Here is a 24,115-nt window from a genome sequence, read left to right on the forward strand (position 1 = left end):
GATAGAAGATGTATAGTTGGTCAGAGATGACAAGAACGAATTCAAAACAAAGGAATTCAGAGTTTCCAGGCAGCTGGAGTATTAATCTTGGCAGGAGATGCTGGAATAGGGCAAAAATTAAATATACTTGGATAGCACGGAAAAAAAAGACAACAGTAAGACAAAGAATTTGTAGAAAATACGGCAAGATAAAAAGAACTGGATCAAAGGTGACAAGATATCGGTGCAAAGAGATTTTCATCTGTTTTAGTCATCAGAGATTGCTTGACGCTAAATAACACGGAATTGGAAAAATGTACTTTTTGCCTACTCACATGTTTTCAATTACGGGTTATGTGGCACGAGGCGCAAAAACGGCGTTTGGGGAGCCGCTGTGAATCACCCGAGCGAGTCGCTGCTACTACCATGTAATTGTAGCTGCGCAGCGAGACGCCAGCGAGCGTCACGATGGAATATTCTGCGCCCATCGCGGCCCAGGCGCCTCCGCTCGGCACAACCAGCTGCTCGCTCTGCTTGTTCTGGAACTCACGGCCGCACCGGCGCGTGGTGCCTCCCCGGCCGGTTGCTAAGAGAGGTAAAGCTCGGTAAATCCAAAATAAATCCGTGTTTAAATGGGAGATCAAGAAAACTGACAGCCCACTGACACTAGTGAATGATTCCGTTGGCAGACGCAACTTCTCGCCCACGTGGAACTGGCATGTATGGATGTGTGTGTTGGATCCACACACCCCACTCCGCAGCACGGGAAGGCTCTGATGGTTCTAATGCCCATCACATAACATGATTAAGTCTTCCGAGCATGCCTGACCTTGACAGTTTTTGAGCAAGTTTACTCGCGGTGACATTTTCACGTGCTCCACTGAGTGTTCTGAGCGGTCCCATCCTGCAGAAAGACCCAAGGCCACTTCTCGCAACTCCTCCCCGGGCAGCTGTGAATCACTTTATTCTTCAGAAGGTTCCTCGGGGAAGAAATTCATAGTTACTGTTTTACAAGGGTTTATTCTGCATGACTTCAGTGCTGCATCGCAGGGCTGACGCCGTGCGGGAGCAGAGGGAGGGACGGACGGGGAACGAACGGGGAGCGCCCGGGGCTCACACGCAACCGGGAGGAGAGAACTGACGGCATGGGGAGACGCGCGCCGTGTCACCGGGGGGTGGGACAGCAGCGCTCAGCGAGAAGGCCGATGCTGGAGGTGCCAGCCAGCCTGTCAGCGCCGTGCCCTCGGCGCCAGGTCCTCGCGGGCCCCGACACGCCGGCGGGACACGTCAGGCCGCCCAGGAGACGTGACCCGGACCTGCCCGGCCTTGCTGGGGAGTTTGGCTGCGGATACTTTGCAGACATGGGATTTTTAACGCCGTAATTAATAGTTGTTATTTAGAAGCGAGATGCTGTTTAGCAAGAGGGCTGGGCGGACGCTGCCGTACGGGATGCTGAAGGACAAAGGGCAGGGTCACGCCGTCGCTGAGGAGCCCAGGCGCTCTCGTTGTATCTGTACAACTCATCTCCCGAGTTATTAGAAGCAACCAGGACTATTCTTCAAATTATTTTCTGTTTCAACAACCCAGGTTCCCAAACAAGGACAGAAAGCCCCATGGGAACAACAGTTTTGCAGAAACCACTTGCGCCAATGTACAAACTCCACAGCTGAGTAATATCCACAGGTCACCGGCTCCTCTGTGTTGATTCCAGACATCCCCACGCTCCCTGCTCTCAATCCCTCCCCAAACCACCTTCCTGAACCTCCTGAGGGTTCAGTCTGTGCTGATGAAAGGGATGGCTTGTCCAAAACACAGCTTTTTGCTTAGATTGGAGTTTCGCGGCCAGTCCTTCCCCTCTATCCTCATTACATTTATTTAACTCCCGAGACATTTTCCAATCCCCATTCAGATAGCTTGACACGCAATACAACTGAACAACAGCCCCCAAATATTTTTGGGGAGGTGGAGAGACGACTGTAGCACCTCATCCCGCAGCTCCAGCACACACGAAACTCCTGCTTTCTCCACCACGGATCTGCATTGCTCTTTACCAACCATTCTGAAAACCGAGAACAATCTTTCAAAGCTTCCCACCTTTAAGAAGGGGAAATTTAAACCGCACTCAAGCGCCCGAGCTGTTTTATCCATACCTCTCGTCTCAGGATTGAAGGAAACCTGCAGTCGGACAGAAAGAATTTACATTCCCCAAACTCGATGTTCGGAAACTTGACTCCAAGCAGGAAACAGCTATTTGGAAACAATGATGTTTCCACCAGAAAATTTTACTGCCAGGCATCTAGCTGCCAACTTCTAACCACCGATGGTACTGATTATCTCGCCACTGATATTATATTATAAAATATTAGGCATGGCGACACGCTGCCACAGCAGCACAGGCTCTGCGTGAGCAGCACACAAGTGTCTGCGGTCACCGGTCTAACACCAGATATTATTTCTTCGTGTGTGTTCTCTCCTCTGCTTGGATCCTATTTATGAGCAGCTATGTCAATGTATAATCTATATTTTTATTCCTTAACACTTTCACCTCTTTTCCTTATCTACTGACTGCTCAACAGCACATCCTTTCATGATCCCAACCTTACTCCCCCTTCTTGTTGCCATCTCGCTATTGCTATTTTTCTTCATGTGTTTTGCCAAATGTCTTCCTAACTCACCCCTTCACAACCTTCACCCCATGTGCCGCCTTCCAGCTAAAATGTACGATCTTCCAGCTTCTTTCCTGCTCATAAACCCCCATTCCCCCCACCACAACCCCTTCTTCATCCAAGAAACTCAGTTGGAAGTGAGATCTTACACTACACGGAAACACGCACTCTGGATACACACATTTCTGAAAGAAGAACAGATTAGAAATGCATTAGAAGCACACAAAGTAAAATCAGACCAGACATCAAAATGTTAAATATAATTAAACTACTGGGCACTCCACATCCTCTCCCAGGTACCGAGAAGTTCTTTTCATATTTCTTCAACTCCAGGTGCTGTTCATCCCCCATAGGCTTAGTTTAAATAAGCCTCAGGCTTGTTCTTCTCCATAGCTCATAGCATCCCTGGGGAATTTATTATACAGAGAATGAGGCTGCATTGCCAAAATACTCTTGTTCGGTGCCCAAAATGCCCCGCACTGACAGTGCAGCTCCATGGTGACCCAGCCCCAGGGCTGTGTTCCTACAGGGAGCATCAACCACGGGACACGAAACAAACACAACGGACCAGACCCGGCTTTGCATGCACTGAGCACAGCTCTACACACCTTTGCGTGGCTATTTCGCTTGTACAAAATCCCACCTCCGCTTTAAGATCCAACCTGAAATAGGTAACTGGCTCCTCTGGCCTTTACGGGGAATTCCCGTGGCAAAGACAAACACTGGACCAAATTAAAACCAGCAAAGAGATTCTTCTGTAACACTGCAAAATATACAGATCACTGCCAGCCCTCCGAGCGCCAAAGGGCTCTGACGGCACTGGTCATTATTTAAAATGGACATTAGTATAATTTCCTTCCTTTTTTAAATTATATTCACCCCGGGAGAAAGTTTTGTGGCAGAAAACGTCACTGGCCAAGAGTTACCTCTTTGTATTGACTCCCCTCTCGATCCGTCTGCTAAACCCATAGAAGGAAGTGGCTTCAGCGTTTCAGCTGGTTTTGGCTTCTCTGCTGCTGAGTACAGTTGGATTAGTTTCTGAAATAGAGCTGGCTCCCAAATTATTTGAAGCATTTGTACTCATTGAATGCTGGGAAATGTCATTAGCGTGCCATAATACTTTTGCCTAATGCTCTCCAAAGCCTATGCCAAAAAAAAAGTGAAAAACACTATCTATTTTGACTTTAGCAGCACAGCTTAAGTAACTGTGGTAGCAGATCTAGTGTACTGCCCAAAAATGCAAATAAATTCACGACAGTAACCTTCTCAGTAAAGAGCTTATTTCCTTTGTCTGGAGAACAGACAAAAGAAGGTAATAGCAGCTGAAATAAAATACCTTTTCATGTTGGGGTCTCAGCTTTAAGTTGGAATCTCTTTGCCTACCGATTCACTTGCTACCTGCAGTAAATGAGAGAGTAACAAAACAAACCACAATTCATCCCCACCCGCCATTTCAGCAGTTTAGTGGGCTCTGTCAAAATACTGCCACCTCCTTCTGTGCTGTGTCTTACAGCTTTAATCCAACGTGTTCCTCATCTCCCCTGGGGCACCCTGCTTCAGCGCCTTTTGTCTTCTGCTCCCCATTCTCCTTTCCATGTATTAGTCAATTGTGGAGTTTGGAGCTCTTCTTTTTCCATTTGCTAATTAATTCCCATCTGCGAACCACCTCCTCCTCCTCCTCCTCCTCTCCAGAAGATGCTGTGTACAACTCACAAGCCTGTTTCTCCAGTGACTAATTTCCAAAATTTATGACCACTCTTTTTCTAGCGGTGCCTTCACAGAATGTTGGGGATTGGAAGGGCCCTAAGTGGAATCTCTTGTGTTCCAGTTTGAACCCATTGCCCCTTGTCCTACCATCGGTTGTCACTGAGAAGAGCCTGGCTCCATCCTCCTGACACTCCCCCTTTCCATATTGATCCCATGAATGAGTCCCCCCTCAGTCTCCTCTTGTCCAGCTCCAGAGCCCCAGCTCCCTCAGCCTTTCCTCACACGGGAGATGCTCCACTCCCTCCAGCATCTTGGTGGCTGCGCTGGACTCTCTCCAGCAGTTCCCTGTCCTGCTGGAACTGAGGGGCCACAACTGGACACAAGATTCCAGGTGTGGTCTCATCAGGCCTTGTGGTGAGTTGGATGGTGACAGGAGCTGGTGCTGAGGGGACAATCACCGCGACCTGCAACACCTCCCAACACCGGCCTGCTCCGGGAATTGATGCAAGAACAGTCCTAGAAAGCTATGAAACCCCCTTAAAATTAGTCAGAATGTTGAAGCGAGGAGCAGCTGATTTTCGATTTCGAACAGCCTGCACAGTGAGCTGCTGCACCCTGCAGAGGCAGGAACCATCCCAGAGAACTAAACCTGAATAAATAAGTAAACAGATGCTGGGAAGCCTCTTTAAAAACAAAGCAGACCCCCAAGAAGATCTCTGCCAAAGGGCTGTGGGTGTACGTGTGATGGATGGAGATCAGGTTGGCAATGTTTAAAAAATGTATTTAAAAAAAAACAACCCAACAAATAAATCAAACTAGAAGAAATTGCTTCCCTGGGCAAGTCAGCCCAACAACATAATGAAATGTATAAGACATGGTCATCAGTGCTAATTAAAATGAGGTTCTCGGGAGTGATGACTTTGGGTCAGAGTCTCAGGGGCTGCTCGACCTCCTGTTCTTCCTCCGCTAACAGCAGAGGATTCGCCCTCTGCTTCAGTTCCACTTTCAAAGCATCTCTTCAAATTCACTAGCCTTGGTTTGCTAAGGACAGGTTACTCCTCAGCATCACCCAAAGCTGTGGTTTTAGCTTCTCTGAGCCTCCCAGGCTGCTTCTACCTTCAGCCTTCACAATCATCTCTTTGGCTGCATAGATTAAACCTCCGCTGAGTCAGGTACGGGGCCCTTCAGCCCTGCCCACCCCATCTCCATCAGAGGATGCCAAGGAAGTGTTTAAAAACAGCCCACACAGGGATGCTGCCCCCAAACACACTCCCCACCTCCAGAGATCTATCACAGTCACACTATCACAGTATGTTTGGGATTGGAAGGGATCTCAGAAGATCATCTAGTCCAATCCCTCTGCCAGAGCAGGAACACCCAGATGAGGTTACACAGGAAGGTGTCCAGGCGGGTTTTGAATGTCTCCAGAGAAGGAGACTCCACAACCTCCCTGGGCAGCCTGTTCCAGGCTTTGTCACCCTCACTGAGAAGAAGTTTCTTCTCAAATTTAAGTGGAACCTCTTGTGTTCCAGCTTGATCCCATTACCCCTTGTCCTATCACTGGTTGCCACCGAGAAGAGCCTGGCTCCATCCTCATGGCACTCACCTTTTATATACTTATAGACATCAGTAAGGTCCCCCCTTACTCTCCTCTTCTCCAAACTAAAGAGCCCCAGCTCCCTCAGCCTTTCTTCATAAGGGAGATGCTCCACTCCCTTCAGCATCTTTGTTGCCCTACACTGGACTCTCTCCAGCAGTTCCCTGTCCTGCTGGAACTGAGGGGCCACAACTGGACACAATATTCCAGATGTGGTCTCCCCAGGGCAGAGTAGAGGGGGCAGGAGAACCTCCCTCAATCTACTAACCACCCCCTTCTAACCCACCCCAGGTACCATTGGCTTCCTGGCCACAAGGGCCCAGTGCTGGCTCATGGTCACCCTGCTGTCCCCAGGACCCCCAGGTCCCTTTCCCCTACACTGCTCTCTAATAGGTCATTCCCCAACTTATACTGGAACCTGGGGTTGTTCCTGCCCAGATGCAGGACTCTACACTTGCCCTTGTTAAATTTCATCAGGTTATTCCCCGCCCAGCTCTCCAGCCTGTCCAGGTCTCTGATGGCAGCACAGCTTCCAGTGTCACCACTCCTCCCAGCTTGGTGTCATCAGCAGACTTGCTGATAGTGCACTCAATTCCCTCGTCCAAATCGTTAATGAATATATTGAATAATACTGGCCCCAGTACTGCCCCCTGAGGCACTGCACTAGATACTGGCCTCCAACTGGACTCCACACCATTGACTACCACTCTCTGGCTTCTCTCCTTAAGCCAGTTTGCAACCAACCTCACTAGACTTATGGCTCACTCATAGATGGGAACTTTGTATTTAACAGTCTTTCACGGATTTTTCTCATAAATTTGTACAGTTGCTTTTCGCACCTGTGTAAACACAACATAATACAATGAGGAGTTTCACAGATCTTGTAGAAATAAACACATTTCCTTGTTGCTGGGAGCCCGTGATCCGCTTGCTGTCCCCGCTGCCACCTCAGTCCCCGGGCAGGACCGTGACCACAGGAGTACAGGCAAAACACAACCGGAGAATAACAAGGCAGACATACAGGAGGGGAATGCACTGAGGAGGGATTTGAAACCTACACCAGTGAACAAGTGATGAGAGATTCCTTCTTCAAAGCAGTGCAAGATCTTCAAGTGGGACTGAGTTATAAGTGAGGAGATAAAACACACCTCTTTTTCCATTCAGGACACAATTTCTGATTTCAGCTCTCTACCAGATATTTTGGTTAGAAGAGACCCTCAAGATCACAGAATCACAGAGCGGTTGGGGTTGAAGGGACCTCTGGAGACCCCCCAGCCCACCCCCCCTGCTCACGCAGGGTCACAGAGCAGATCACACAGGTGGGTCCAGGCGGTTTGAATGTCTCAGAGAAGGAGACTCCACACCCGCTCTGGGCAGCCTGGGCCAGGCTCTGGCACCTCCCAGCAAACAAGTTTCTGCTCATGTTCAGATGGACCCTCCTGTGTTTCAGTCTGTGCCCGTTGCCCCTCACCCTGGCGTTGGGCACCACTGAACAGAGTCTGGTCCATCCTCTGACACCCACCCTGAGATATTGATCCCATTGATCAGATTTCTCTCAGCTTCTCTTCTCCAGCTGAACAGCTCCAGCTCTCTCAGTGTCTCCTCATCACAAAGATGCTCCAGATCCCTCAGCATCTTTGTGTCCCTGTGCTGGACTCCCTCCAGTAATTCCTTGGCCTTCTTAAACTGGGGAGCTCAGAACTGGACACACAACTCCAGCTGTGTCCTCCCCAGGGCAGAGCACAGGGGGAGGAACAACCTCCCTCGACCTGCTGGTCACGCTCCTCTTAATGCACCCAGGATACCACTGGCCTTCTTGGATCATCGAGTCCAACCATCTCAGGGACTACACCACATCCCTAAGAACCTCATCTCTGCATCTGTCCAACCCTCCAGGGATGGTGACTCCAGCACTGCCCTGGGCAGCCTGTTCTAATGCCCCACAGCCCTTTGGGGAAGAAATTGTTCCCCAGATCCAACCTCAGCCTCCCCTGGCGCAACTTGAGGCCGTTTCCTCTGCTCCTGGTGCTTGTTCCTGGGGAGCAGAGCCCGACCCCCCCTGGCTCCAAGCCCCTTTCAGGCAGTTCAGAGATCAGAAGGTCTCCCCTCAGCTCCTGTTCTCCAGCTGAACCCCCCAGGTCCCTCAGCTGCTCCATCACACTTGTGCTCCAGCCCCTCACCAGCTCCGTTCCCTTCTCTCAACTCGCTCCAGCACCTCAAGGGCTTTCTTGGTGTGAGGGGCCCAAAACTGACCCCAGGATTTGACCTGTGTTCACAGAACTGAACACAGACCTGGATTAGGCTTCAGATCAGCAAATCTCTCAGGCATTTCTCTCTTCTCTCCTGCATCTCCTGCTTTTAGGAGGAGTGGCAGAACACACACAGGGAAATGATGGTGATCACAGGGCCGTGTTTTTCCCAGTTGCTGAGCATCAGCATCACCGCCTGCTCCCCCCCCCTTTCAAATCGCACAGCCCACCAGCTCTAGGCTCTCACTTTACCATCTGCCCTTAATCTTCTCTTTGTACTAACAACACACTGTAACTGCAACATCTTTTTACGCAACAATCGATAAGGCAGATAAGAACAAACAAGGAAATAGCGAGCAGGACACAGGCAATAGCGATGGTACATCCTGCAGCGCTTCCTGTCATCTGATCGCCGAAACTACAGAAAAACCCAAACATGGCTTTTGTCTGCAGCTTCACAGCTGTGTGAAAATAAACATATGGAAAAGAATGAAAAAAAAGCAATTCAAAAACACAGAAAAGAATGTAAAACTTACCAGGCTCTAACTTGATTATTTTTACAGCAGCCAGTTCTCCCGTATGAAGATTTCTAGCCTGAAATAAGAGAGTTAAGACATATTTAATTACACTGCAAAGGCACCTCACGCAGTCCCACAAACTGAAAAGATATGACGTGATGTCATGTGTTACTAACACAGCACAACGCAATTAGCCCAGAGCAACCTGGCTGAGGATTATCTGGGTCTGGTATTAGCACAGCATCAACCCAGTTGGAGCTGGGAAGCGTTACCAGCAGTTCCTTTTGAGACTTTAAAAACCCCCAACAAATGAGAGTTCACGCCTCCCAAACACCATTTTTAAGGGTTGTTGAGACGGAGAAGCTCGCGGGTGGTACGTAGGTGCGATGCTGCGCCACCCATCTCATGGTGCCAAACCTCAATGTGCTCTGAAAGCAGAACCGGATGAGTTGTGATTCCCTGCGAAGAACTTAACGCCTCAAACAAACTCCCAGCAGATCCTGGCAGAGGTGAGCGGTCCCCAGGACCCTCCAGAAGATGGTCCAGTTAAGCTCCGCTTAAGCCTTTACAGAACTGTCCTGCCCAGGTACGGTGTAAACTTCACCCTGAGAATTCAGCACTGGAGGAAAATGTTACAGCAACCTCAGATATAGAAAGTTTTAAGAGGGGATTTCATTAAGACTGTTAACTGTAGTAAAATGAGCTCTAAACCACTCGGGCACCATCACCGGAGCTAAGCTATATCATTTCTGACATGCAACCTGAGCCAATTAGGCGCTGCAGCATTCCCCTTTGCCCATCATCCATAAGTTACAGGAATCTAAACCCAGCTGTTCCATTCTTACCCTGACAGACATGCAGGGAACATACGGAATCTGGTGAAGAGGTAGATTATAGAAAATCAAGGGAAATCTGGGTTAGGTCAGAGCAATTTGGGCAGTTATTTAAGATGGGTAAATTTGCTGCTGTGGACTGAAGGAAGCACTACAGAAAAAGAAACACACTTTGGACAAGAAGTCTTAATTTACCAACAGGTAAAGCAAGAACTTGAGAGATGAATGCCTCTGTTTTGTCAACACTTAATTAAGTTTCCAAATGGGGAAAGGCTTCCAGCCAGGGGAAAAAACCCAAACAAACACATACATAAAAAAATAAGCAAACAAACCCCCACCCAAACCCACACCAATAACAATAATTGGCATTTCAAAGTCCCGTAGCGCTCAGCCGAGAGATGGGTGTCAAACACATGCTAAGGAGAAAAATATGACTCAGCTGAAGCCAACGAGAACCTGAACAACTGCACGACAGAAGCAAACAGAGCAAATCACTGAACACAGGAACAGTGTTATCTGCTAACCACAAAGGAAACCTTGACCGCTTCTAAAAGTACCTTCCAACCAGAGATGCTTTTTAGACCACAGCAAAACCTTTGGTCTCCTTCAGCATCACGAAGGAGCGTTTGTCCAGGTACAGATGAAGGATGACGGTCGCGCTGGTGCTGTTACACCTAATGAGGCCGCTATTTGGGGTTTAACCATCCAACTTTGTCTGCTGGAAGGGAAAGTGGGTTGGTATTTATGAACTAAACAGATCAAGTTATCGGAACCACTCACCCTAAAACTGCTTTTCTGGTCCTACAGCTGAATATTCCAATTGAACACACTTCTCACCAAGACCACACACAATATTCAAGTCCTATTGTGCCAACACCAAAGACAAAAATGCCCAAGTATTAATATTCCCTGATCCTCAACATCCTCATTTGGATGCTCAGATACACAAACCCTACTAGATCTTCAATTTAAGACAGTCGTGTTGCAAACACGCAGCAAATTACCCACCCTGGCTCTTCCCAAGAGCCGTCACCTCCTCACCCAGGGACTCTCTGCTCTCACTCTGGGGTTTTTGTCTCCTCTTCCACATCTTTCTGGCAGCTGAAAACTTGATCAATGATGAACTACTGTCATCTTGCACATCATTAAAAATGTAGGAAGGCAAGGGATGAAAACTGGGTTTCCAGAACACACAGCTAGATATGACAACTGTCAAATAAGGAATCCTCAGATCATTTGGAGAGATGTTAATTAAAGAAATTCACAACTCATTTCCTATTGGTGACTACGGTTTGTGTCGTTCTACTTTCCAAAAGAAGATTGTGCAGTATCAAGGGAGTCAGACAGGAACATCAACATTGCCGCCTTTGTGAAACAACCTTGACATTTTACTATGAATTATCTACAATTCTCCATCATTTCCCTGATATGAAGAATTAGTTAACGATCTATCAATTTGTTTTGTTGTTACACTTCTTCACTGGGGGGTGAGGCAGGAGCTGAAGTCAATGTAAGAAATTATAGTTCTTCTAGTCATCTTATTTCCATTCTAAAAATTTCTGGTCCCCTGAAATTTCCTCCACGCTTCAGGTCTTAATTCAAAATCAGCTGAAAATAACCATAGGCCAGGGGAGCTGTTCTGAAACAACCGTATGCCAATAGTTCAGAGCTGCCAACCACCACCTATGTTATTCGCCAGCTGCTGAGTGTCTCCTGAGCTATTTCTGATAGAGCAAGTTATCATTTATATGCATTTATGTACATTTACCACGTAGAGATGTCTTCCTGAGAAGAAGGCAGAGCCCTTGCTATCTGCTGGTATTGATCTTCACTTTATTTAATAAGGCTCAAAGTTGAAAATTGTGTTCTACATGGCTCAGAATGAAAATTAAAACACTAGGATTTGGGCAGAAGGCTCAAAAAGCTTCGATAGAAAACCTGACCTACACAAGAGTGGGACCGGAACAAAGGTATATTTGAATGAGGTGAGACAGAGAGTCCAATTTCTTTTGCCTAATGTCATATACAGAGTATATTTACCGAGAAAGAAGAGCTCGGTAGTTTTTTGGTTGTCTTCTCCAGCTGTCCTACAACTCTGGGTGAGCATCAGCATCCCAAATTGGGATTTGCAGAGAGATTTGCACAGACAGAGCCTGTGTTAGTCCAGGACCAACACACGTTCTTCCAACCCAGGTACAACGTCAGTGGCGCGTCACTCAAAAACGAGACGTGTACTATTAGCAGGACTGGGGTTTGGGGGAGTGCGGAGAGTTTTAGGACGTTACACATCAGGTTTTCCCATTGAGACGTCACTTTTTTCTCAGGACTGCATCAAAAAGCTGTCGTGGGACAGTGGATCCAACGTGACACCCACGGCAATCCCTGTGTTTGATGCTTCCCATCGCACACCCAAAAATGTACACAAGAGAACACATTTTGGGCAGGACATTTTCTGTAGCTAATGACCCGAAATAACACGGAAAACTGGTTTCAGAACCAGTTATGCACTCTGCAGTTTTATTTCTTTTTAAGAGGGTAAGCCAGACAATTCCACCCCAGGGTCCACAGTGCTAAGCTGGGAGAGATGGTCAGAAACTGGAGAATCATTTCACTTGGACATCTGAACACAAGTTTGTGTGCTCGGTCTCCTTGTCCAGCCACTTTCTCCTTTAACACCGAAGAAGAGAAGAGGAAGGTTCAGACACCAACATCACCCTCACAGCCTCCAAATTAGTATTTTCAACATCTGTGCTGAAATCCCCTCCTTGCTCCAACGTCTTTGTCTGATCTCCAGCCTTGGATCAACAGCCCGGTTCACCAGAAGAGCCGTTTGTTCGACTGCGTCTTCATTTAATCTAATCATAATGGCAGCTCCTGTGGCAACGCTCCCGTGCGTCCCCATCTTATTCACTCCTTGCCAAGCTTCACTCACCAGTGACCACGACATTTTGCCATCTCAAACGCTGCCTGCTTCTTTTCTGACCTCTTACACTTTATAACTCTTAAGCTGCTCTACGTGGCTTTGAAATTCCCATTATGCCGCATGGCTCTTTCCATATCTCACAAAATCATCAAACAGACCCTTCAACTCACCCACCTACACCTCTGAATTCACATCTGGCGCTGCCTGGAGCTCTCAGCCAACTCAGGTGACCCAAACAAACGTCTCTCATCTGAGCTGCTCTAAATCCATGAAAACAGCTTCATTTCTTACACACAGGAAGCATATTTAGCGTTTTAGCTGTAATTAAAAAAGAGAATCCAAAACATTACCAGCACCAAGGGGATAAAACAGAGCAGGATACCCTAACAAACCAAGACTCCAGCATCTATGGACCAGAAGGCAGGAGCACAGAGACCTTGAAACAGAAGGTGGGATCTTGAAGATGCCACCACAACGCGCCCATCTGATGGATGCAGGTACCAAACCCACACAGGTGCAATCACTGCAGAGTTTTGTGTGTTCTCCTCTCTTCTTTATAAAACAAAATAAGCAAAATCTACCCAAAATGCCCTCCATCCCCATCCTGAGAGAGTAAAAAGAGTAATGGGCTGAACAAAGGCCGCTTGAGGTGCTGAGAGCATCTCTGTAACAGACGCTGAACACACTTTTCTCCCTCATGTGGGACGGTCTACGGATGGATCAAAAACATGCCAGCCAGAAACTACTGTCCCTCCCACCCGAGTCCTCAACGCTCCATCCGTCACACGTGGAGCAGACGTCTCGCGGGTCTTTGCTGCTGGAAAAAGCCACCTGACAGTGATTTCTAATGTTCAGGGCTGTTTCTCTGTCAGGAGGCAGGAACAGGCAGAGGCGATTGTTCACCCCGCACCCTCGCAGCTGGATGGCGGAGCCGGAGAGCGGTACCAGCCTCCTTTATAGTGGAGCCTTTCAGAAACCGTCTCCTGAACAGAGACCTTATAGATCCAACACGCTACAAGAGAACCATCTCTTGCAACCAGCACCACTGCTACTTTTGGGAAGGAAATCAAAGAATCATATGTATGAGTACAAAGCGGGAGGCAACGTTCACACTGTCACCCCCTATTGCCACATTCACAGCAGCTGCCCTTATGGAAGGCGCAGAACCCAGAATACACAAAAATACCAGGCTTTAAATAAATTCCACATTAAAACCCGAAACTTAGATGTGCAGCTGGCACTCCTAAGCGCAGCTATAGTGCAAATAAGGCTTAAATGTATTTATTTTTCCTGGCAGTTGGTGAAATGTAGATAGTGTATCTCATTGGGAGGAGGGGAACCCACACGGACTTCAGACACTTTCTAACTCAAGGCCAATTAACTCAAGCAATAAGGGATTAAAAGCTCATTAATGATGTTAGGCCAACTCCTTTGATTCCAGCATAGAAAACCAGACGAAGGATTTGGATAAGGAAAGCGGCTTTATAGATCAACAGCCACTAAAACATTTATTTCTCATTCCTAGAAATAACTACAGAAGGACAAAGACCTACGGCAATAAGGGTAACAATAATGTTGTTAAGATGTGCACTGATCTTTGCTATTTATTTAAGAAAAAAGGAATAACACAAGCAATAAGCTCTATGCTTGCAAGCAGACACTGGTTATTCTCTTACGAAGTTTTCTTGGCAGGTCAGCATTTGCTAAATATTTGGCACGATCCTTTGAAAATGGAAAAGTCAAAGCTAGAAACAGACCCTGCCCACAAAAATACTATTTAGCAACTAATGCAGCACAAAAGATACAAACAAATACCACATGAGGAAAAGAGAAAAAAGGCTCAATTTTGACTCAGTTGGAGAACCAAACCAAAACAGAAAAGAACCTTCTCAAGTTACAACTATGTGCGCTAGATTGGTTTGAAATGCTACTAGAAATAGCTCGCTTGCCTGAGAAATAATATACATTTTTGAACGTAAGATCACACAACTCAAAGAATGCTCATGAAGCTGCTAATATACTTAAAATAGAGCAGATGCCTTCAGCTTTTTGGCCAGGGTATAAAATAGGGGAAAGAAAAAGCAAATATGTCTTCAAACATGTTATTAAACTACAAACCGAGCTGGATTTTCAAAGGGTTCATTCACCAGAAGATACTAAGAGCAAATGTACAATGATTTTATTTTATTCCTATGCTGAATGCATAGATCACGACACAGGAAAGAAAAAACAACCCTACATAGTATTACAGACTACAAATTCAAGTAATATTAAAAGACGACATATTTTATCATATTGTATCCGAACACCCCTCCCCCCTGCAGACAGCACCATGAACCCACGCAAAAGGAACATACCACCACTTTCTATTTCAGGGAACCTATGAAGAATTAAGACTTATTTGTACATAAAGAGGATAGAACCCCTAAGCAACATGTGATATCACGCAGGAAAGAGGTTTCTGAAGGAAAAGGCAATGCTTTGGTTTTTGGTTTTCATTGTTTCATTTGTGTGGGTTTTGTCTCGTTTTTAATTAAGCCACTTGTGCTGCATTAAAGAATTTTAAGACTCATTTTTTTAACACCAAAGGAAAAGACATTTTTTATTGCTTTGCGACCGTGAGATAACAGACAGAAAGACACGGCCCTTCAGAGGCAGATGGGGGAACCGCCACTGGTGTTTTAAAGAGGAGAAACCGCAACTCTAAGATTGCAGCTCCTACACCATCACCACCTGTGAGCAGCTTCCTAAGACATGAGAAATCCCTTCAGAATGAATATCGGAACAAAATATCCAAATGTATGGATTTTGCTGGGGGTTTTATTTGGTTTATTTAAGCTGGTTTGCCTCGAATTGCAGCCAGGAAGCCAATGGTACCTGGGGTGGGTTAGAAGGGGGTGGTCAGTAGGTCAGAGAGGTTCTCCTGCCCCTCTGCTCTGCCCTGGGGAGACCACACCTGGAATCTTGTGTCCAGTTGTGGCCCCTCAGTTCCAGCAGGACAGGGAACTGCTGGAGAGAGTCCAGCGCAGCCACCAAGATGCTGCAGGGAGTGGAGCATCTCCCGTGTGAGGAAAGGCTGAGGGAGCTGGGGCTCTGGAGCTGGACAAGAGGACACTGAGGGGGGACTCGTTCATGAGGATCAATATGGAAAGGGGGAGTGTCAGGAGGATGGAGCCAGGCTCTTCTCGGTGACAACCAGTGACAGGACAAGGGGTAATGGGTTCAAACTGGAACAGAAGAGGTTCCACTTAAATATGAGGAGAAACTCCTCAGTGAGGGTGTCAGAGCCTGGCCCAGGCTGCCCAGGGAGGTTGTGGAGTCTCCTTCTGTGCAGACATTCCAACCCGCCTGGACACCTTCCTGTGTAACCTCATCTGGGTGTTCCTGCTCCATGGGGGGATTGCACTGGATGAGCTTTCCAGGTCCCTCCAACCCCTGACATTCTGGGATTCTGTGATATTTCATGCTCTAAATGCGCCATGTGTACAAGCTCATCTTGAACTCCTTGTCTGGGAAAACTCCTTGAGATTTTCATGTCCCACACGGTACCAAACCCAGGGTACCAGCCTACATCAACTTCTTTTCCTTGCTGTAATTCATTTGATAGAATCTAGAGAGGCGCTATAGATTCCAGTAGAAAAATCCAACTCCAACAAAGCTGTTCAGTAAGTGCGCCCTTAAAATTTCAGCTCCTCAGAGGTGAACTCACAGTTATCAAACTAAAGGGAATAAGCCATAAGTTGTTTCTGTGAGAAAAAAGGTCCGTGTGTTTTGTTCTTTGTTGTTGTTATTGTTAAATAAAACAGAAAGAACGGATAATAAAGCAGCTGTGTAAATCAAAGAAGTTAAAATTAGTTGAAAAATAGGGGCAGGGAGATTGTTTTTCTGTCCTAAGATGAAGCTTTGGTTTGCAGCTCTGCTGTATCAGTTGCGAAGATGGGTAAGACATAATGATTTCCTCAAAATGTCATTTGTGTGCTTGTCTATACGTACTATGGTGTCCCTGCATCTTTCTGACGGTACCACTGCCCAGCTGTTTCTACCAGAATAAAGTTATTTAAAATCTTCATATTATATCTTATGATGAAACAGTGATCAGCAATATTTCTAATTCAGTAGGCGATTCAAAATCACAGCCTGCAATTCTGTTGAGATAAAAAAACTTCACTAAAATGTCATTTCTGTTTAACAAGGAAAATTAGAACTTTTAAATGTGCTACATCCATGAGAAAGGTCAAGTATAAAGTATGTTTCGCATCTCTGCTAATTAAGAGATGAAATATGCTGCCACTTCATTACAGATGATACCTTTCACGATTTACCAGCTTTCTTATCCTCTCACATCTTATTTTTAGCCAGGAGATAAAATAAACTGTTTTGATTTTTTTGTTTGGTTTTGTTTCTCGGTTTTGACTGATTCACTCATTTAAACGACGTAACTTGAAAATAAGAAACAACTGGTTTCGACAGCTGAATCTCCAGTTGTCCAACAGCGGTTTCAAGCACTTGGCCAGTGACTTCCTCACTTTACTGGTTCAACTCTCTTTAAAACACAGACCAAACCCACGCTGCTCAAATAATACGCACGTTACAGAATTAGAATATTGCCGTAAATTAGGCCTGATGGTTTGATTGGAATGTGTTTGAGAATGCCGGAGGAAATCTCGACAGGGACCCAAAACCATCCCCAGCTCACGCATACCCTCTGCAAAAAGGGGCAAAAAGGAAAGTTACTTCTTTATATAGATGAGATTTCCTCTTGGCATTAAGTTAAAATACCTACAGGATAATTCAGCATTAAGTCCTCAGCACCCTTGTTGTCCTAAGAACTGCTGCACTGGAGGTTTGCCGATCTGCACATTGCAGAACACAGCGGTATATTATATATACCATAAGGTCCCTACAAGACACGATATATCCTGCAAGTATATTCCACCTGCAAGAAGATCCCATTATTGCCCTTCTCTGGTGCAACCACACAGGGATCATGCGCAAATTACGCTTCAAGCTTCGGAAAAACTTTCAGTAGCGAAATAAAAATGCTACATGGGGATGAAGTAACGGAAGCAGAAACCATGAGGGAGCTGGAGGGACGAAGCCATAACGTCAGGGTGAGACCACATCCCAGTGGAGATCCAGCTGATATGGAGATGCTGAAGCCAGCACGGCTGGTCTGTACCCAAGGACAAACCTCACCACCCATGGAACGAGAAAAAGGAAGAATTTCTGTTCATATACCCTAAGCAGGAGGTCGGTTGTGACCGCTGAAGCGATGGCAGATCATAAAACCCTCTCAAGATCCCTGTATCCATCCTCATGATTCCCTTTTTCCCCAGTTTGATATTGCGATTTAAAACCAGACTGTCTGGACAGGAACAGTCTGACAAAGTTTTACAGCCACTATATTAATCAAAAAGTTCATCATGCCTCTTCACAATTAACAGAGAAGCCCTGGTGAGACCCCATCTGGAGTACTGTGTCCAGTTCTGGGCCCCTCAGTTCCAGCAGGACAGGGAACTGCTGGAGAGAGTCCAGCGTAGGGCAACAAAGATGATTAAGGGAGTGGAGCATCTCCCTTATGAAGAAAGGCTGAGGGAGCTGGGGCTCTTTAGTTTGGAGAAGAGGAGACTGAGGGGGGGACCTTATTAATGTCTATAAGTATATAAAAGGTGAGTGCCAGGAGGATGGAGCCAGGCTCTTCTTGGTGGCAAACAATGACAGGACAAGGGGTAATGGGATCAAGCTGGAACACAAGAGGTTCCACTTAAATTTGAGAAGAAACTTCTTCTCAGTGAGGGTGGCAGAGCCTGGCCCAGGCTGCCCAGGGGGGCTGTGGAGTCTCCTTCTGTGCAGACATTCCAACCCGCCTGGACACCTTCCTGTGTAACCTCAGCTGGGTGTTCCTGCTCCATGGGGGGATTGCACTGGATGAGCTTTCCAGGGCCCTTCCAATCCCAAACATACTGTGATACTGTGGATCAGAACTCAAACAGTGCTTTAAATTTCATTGCAGACGTGCCTGACAAAATGAAACAGCATCATCAGAAACTGCTTATCCTGCCCAGTTACCAAACTCCTCCTAAATACCGTGCTGGGGAAAGTATTTTGACTATGCAGATATACTCTGCCCAGCCTCAGAAACCCTCAATACCCTTTGCAAGCTGCTAACGCCACAAAAATGATGCCCACGTGGCTGAGCAAGCTCAGTTCCCTCCCTCTGCGTATCATCATTATCATAATTATCATTTTTATTTAAATTAACAAGCCCTCTCTGCCAGACAATACAACTGTGAACACCTGCGAGTGGTACATCAAATATTACCCCTTACCCCACCTTAGACCAAGCGCATCAACATTTCAGCTGCTGCAGTTTTCAAACCTTCGTAAATACAACACAAATACCTGAAGCTGTTAATTACTGGAAAGCAATGAACACTCAAAAGGCTTTTCTTCCCGTCACATTTTAATTCTTTAAGTTTTATCAGGACAAAGCACACTGATAGAAGATGGGATGGCCCCACCTTTATTCTTTCTACCGATCATGTTTACATTTCTGTGCCTGTGCAAGAGATTTTGCCACTTTTTCCTTTAAGATTAATGACTAAACGTCCCAAACATCTTTGGGAGTCCAACGGTTATAATTCAACTATGATCTTGCATGTCTGTACATTAAACAGCGAGTTAAGGCAAATATAACACAGTTCTATAGTGCTTCAATAACAACGATCAGCAAACAGCCACACACGGCCGAGAACAGAACAAAAATGCAGCTTCTTGGGGTGGAGCATCACATTAAATGTAAGAAGAAATGATGCCTCGAATGCTGCACAGGAAAGAGCTACACAGAGCAAGCTCAGGAACTATTTCTTACCAATAAGCCAGAGTCCCCCTGCAGTGACCCCTTCACTCCCTGAAAAGAAACAGCACCTGCCTTCCTGGAATGTCTCAAAATTCACATTTCAACAGGCTACAAATCCAGCTGTTCACACTGACCTGAAAACGTTTCATACAGCTTTCTGGAAATGTCCAGCCATATATTCCTCACTTCTATGAAAACAGGAACACTCTATACATTTCATGCAGAAGACACAAAAATAGACTTGGGAGAAGAGCAATTCCAACATGCCAGAATATCAAATATGGCATTAAATATGGCATTGTGATGGATCAGTTCAGTAAATGCAGCAGCTCTGGCCACCAGGACTCCAAGCTCTGAGGAACATCCCTGCCTGCATCTTTGTACATCTTGCATGATCTTTTCACCATCTTCAGCAGTGGAGAAGTCAATAGAAACACACATAGCAACACAAAGGATAATAGTGTAGGGAAAAGTACTGGAAGAGCTTTGGAACAAAAGCATTGGCACTTCTTACTCTCCCTCCTTTGCAACAGATTTCAGGGTTTTTACTGCCTGCTTATGATGTACTGACCAGCACCTGCTCACACTGTATCTCAGAGTCCTGCAGTCTCAAAATTGATCAACTTCCAGAGATCTGTGATGCTAAATGCACTGATCCCACAATTTGACCACCTCTTGACACAGCCGAGAGGAACATGCTGTCCTGTGTCCAACAACTGGTCACTGGCTCAGAGATAAGACATCAGCCTCTCCCTACTGCCCTCTCCCTCATCTTCCTCATGTTTCCATGCAAGCAAGTCCCTCTTGAATCCCCTTCCTTGAGATGTGACAGATGGAAACAGCACCCACAAAACAGATTTGCCCCTGAGCTCCGGCCTGAGCAAAGGAGAAGCCAGGAAGCAATTCCTTTCCTCACCGAAACAAAGACACAGTCAAGCTGCGGCTCCTCAGCATGGCGTTCCCCATCTGCCATGGGTGAAGGTAAACTTGAGCTCTTTGAGCAGCTCAGAAGGTCCTTGCAGACACTCTCCGCTGTGTTGGATCAAACAAATCACTCTAACGCTTGGGTGAGGGAATTCAGAAAGCTGAAGAGCAGAATGGAAACCAATCTGTATCAAACACTGAGGTTTTCTAGGAAGAAAGAGCAGTTTAGCCAGGCTCCATATGCGAGGAGCTCCCAACAGCTCAGACCTTCACGTGATGGAGACATTTCATTTAATCATCACAGGATGGTTTGGGTCGGAAGGGACCTTAAAGATTGTCTGGTTCCAACCCCTGCCATGAGCAGGGACATCTTCACCAGCTCAGGTTGCTCAGAGCCCCATCCAGCCTGGCCTGGGATGTCTCCAGGGATGGTTCAGCCACCAGCTCTCTGGGCAGCCTGTTCCACTGCTCTACCACCCTCATGGGGAAGAATTTCTTGCTTATATCTAATCTGAATCTCCCCTCTGTCAGTTTAAAACCACTACCCCTTGTCCTATCCTGTTTGCTGCAGGGGAACACGTGAGCAGGCAGATCCGGCGCTCAAAATGATGCCGACAGGCTAAATATTCTCCAGCAGATGAAGATATTGATTTTGAAGAGCTGGTTAGGTGGGAATGGTGTTAAAAGGTGTTTCACTCTCAGTGGAGCTGCTCTGCTATTCTGACAAACAGGAGGGACTCCAATTTCTCAGCCAAGCCACTCCTGAACAGAGTCCCTAAAGAAGAAAAGGGAAAGGAGGTGGGAGATGCACAACAAATAACACCGCATGGTGCCGCCTGCGTAAACACGCTCTCCATTCTGGCAAACCACAGCTTGGAGAAAAACGTGGTGGTACATAATATAGAGATCCCTTCTTTATAATTAGATTGAGTAAACCTGTCAGAAAGATTATACTCTACTTGGTGAGGCCAAATGGGAAGTTCAGATAAATGATCCCCGCAATACTTCTGCCATAGGTACACTCTGCAAGGAGATTCGGGGAAAGACCTGGTGGAATAAACTGCCTTTTCCTATTTTTCAGCTACTGTCAGTGTCAGGTCTGCCTTGTTTACCTACCCTCATTAAAAGCAAGGTAGCATCTGTTTTTATACATCACAAATGCAAAGTCTTGAATGAAATACCCTGCCCTTCTCGTTGACTTTTTAGGAGAATCCCAGAACGCGCCCAGGACCACCAAAATCGCCGTAAACCACAAATCAAAGGCTACTGCATCCACCGAACTTTGCTGAGTGCCCTTTTTGCTAAGACGTCTTCAGAAACGGGGAAAGAACGATTCTAGCTTCTTGAAGAAATATAAAATCTGAAATCCTAACAAAATGGCAAAGTGTGAGGTCTTGGCCAATATAAAATGCAAGGCATTGAGGTTGCCTTGAGTTGTTCAGCAAGTTTTCTGAAGATGGAGAGCTACCCGGTTTGCATTGTTCTCCAGTGGAATCACCTTGGGCCAACGCTGCCTCTTCTTTTCACGTCCAGCCATAACTAAGAAGCCAGGTGCCAAATACGAATAAAGGTAACAAGCGTATTTGTTTGTCCAGCTGCAGAGCTGACAGACAGCTGCTGGCATCAGCAAAATACACCGGCAAACTCCGGCACGGCCTTGAGAACAGGAAGAGCTTTTCTCTCTCTCATGGGAGATCTGTGAATTTCTATCACACACCTCTGCCCGGGGAACTGGGAACCACTCACACACCCCACACTCTAAATCTCAGACACATTTAACGTTATCCAAATGCGTTGGCAATGAAAATGACCATTGCATCTTCTAGCGACAAACATGAAGGAGATGCTGGCGTGCGAATGGTCTATCTTTGATCTGTTCGTGCTTCTCAGAGATCTCCTTTGCTATCGCGGGGGTGGGTGGTGTGTGTGTTTCACTATTCACTTCCTCTAAATGGATATCTCGCATTGAAATAGAGGTCTGGGCAGAAAGCAGGAAAGGCGCAGCTCATATAAAGCACCTCTCGTGTTCCAGACTGGTCTCCAAAAACATGTGCAACACGCAGGGAACAAGAGAATGTGTTCTGGTTAACTCCTTCCTATGCAGGTCCAGAGGATGCCGCAGCCTCTCTGACTGATTGTAGCACCAATGAATAACAAAATCATCCATCCAGCAGAATATCTGCTGAAGGATGGGTACTAGACAGCAAAACCTCAAGAGCACAGCAGAGACAAGGCTCGTACCAACAGGATATTAAAGTTGATCACACAGACTTTCAGTCCCTCCAGTGATGCTGGGTGCAGCGCCAAAAATTGCTACCGCTCTTCCTTTGGCTCCTCTGAGGACCCGAACTGGGAGGACAACTCTTCAAAAGAGCTGGAAAAGAAATCCGACCTTATTTTTAAGATTTCGAAGACCACCTGCTTTTGAAAGTAAGGGAGAAACACTATTCCCAGCACACAGCCTCCCATTAACAGCAACAGGAGGTAATAATTAAAGCCAAACAGCTTTGAATGTTCCACAACAAAGACTAAATGCTTAATAATAATAAAACTTACCAAGATTACAAACGGAAATGCAAAGGATTCTCCCTCAACTCCTGAATAATCTACAGAGGGTGTCAATATATAGATATACATACATATATATCTTACTGACTGCATCCTAAAAGAAAACCATGCAGTTTCCCAGAAGAGAAACCCCGCAGCAACATGAATAAACTCAGCGCTGGTCTGATATCATTCTATTAAAAACTATCGTAGCCATAACTTAACTATACTCTGGTATTAAAATCAAGCTTTAATACTCCATTCTTAACCGGTTGACTTTAAGCAGTAGAAGGCTTTAACTGGGAAGGTTTTACGACCTGTTAAATCAGACTGACATTAAGAGATATTTTCAAAATATTAAATACAGGTTCTCAACAGCCTTTGGCTTCACCAGGAATTACACGCCAGAGCTCTGAGAAGAAGGCACTGACCACACAAGCAGGGCTGAAACCTGACTCAAACTGGACAGAGTCCCACTTTTATGGCAACCTTTAAAAATATATACATATTTTTAAACCATATTTGAGCAGAAGAGTCTTTTGTCTGCCACAATCCGATTTCATTGCTCACGATTTTCCTGCAGCACTGATCACGGCAAACCAGTACAAGTTTCTTCTAAGTTAATGCATTTACCTAGTGCAGGAAATTTAAAAAAAATCCCAAGAGAATGAGCAGGTGGCTCAAGAAGGAATGAAATTTCCATGATATTTAATAAAAATGCATCTCTTGTTTACAGAGAGTTTCTGCTATTCATTTGGTACATTCCTCTCCCCCTGTGCTTGCTTTTAAACACAGCCACTGTAGCGCTGGTCACAATCCTGCTTGCAAAAACCCAAACAAGACAGCTTTAGAATTGCTGCACAAGATGATATTTGCTCATCGCCTCCCAGCGAGCACAGACACCCGGCTATTCATCCCCAAACAGCCTGCAGGGTGCTGGGCCCAGCAAATACAGGAGCTTTCAGCGCAGCTGCCAAACAAGAGCATTCAAAAAGACGAGTCTCCATAAACCAGCCTTTTGTTCCCCTCCTGCAAAAGCCAAGATTAGTTAAAACACAGTTTGGGGCGCTTTGCGTTAAAACCCACAAAAAGCCAAAGGGAGAAGGAGAGAGAGGAGGGAGGAGTGGAAGTGCCTTGCTCACCAAGAGAGTCAATACGCTGGTGGTCAATGCACTCAGATGTAGTGGAGGACTTTAAATTCCTTTCTGTGTGCGAGGGGTGGTGACCCCGCATCTCTTGCCATGACACAGGGTGTTATTTCCCCTGAATCTCCCCACCAAACCTATCCAGGAACATTAATAAATACTCAACTA

At 46.2% G+C, this 24,115-nt stretch overlaps 1 protein-coding gene across 1 annotated transcript in view; it reads right to left on the minus strand.

Annotated features, from left to right (window-relative positions):
- MAP4K5 (mitogen-activated protein kinase kinase kinase kinase 5) overlaps positions 1-24,115 on the minus strand; it is a 63,541-nt gene that overhangs the window by 34,777 nt on the left and 4,649 nt on the right. Inside the window, exon 2 of the mRNA XM_082058939.1 lies at positions 8,735-8,792. Within this exon, the coding sequence (XP_081915065.1) occupies positions 8,735-8,792 (58 nt within the window). The remainder of the gene's footprint in view (positions 1-8,734; positions 8,793-24,115) is intronic.

Source organism: Streptopelia decaocto, assembly GCF_964273445.1.
Source record: "Streptopelia decaocto genome assembly, chromosome: 7".
In the NCBI taxonomy this organism is placed as follows: Eukaryota; Metazoa; Chordata; class Aves; order Columbiformes; family Columbidae; genus Streptopelia; species Streptopelia decaocto.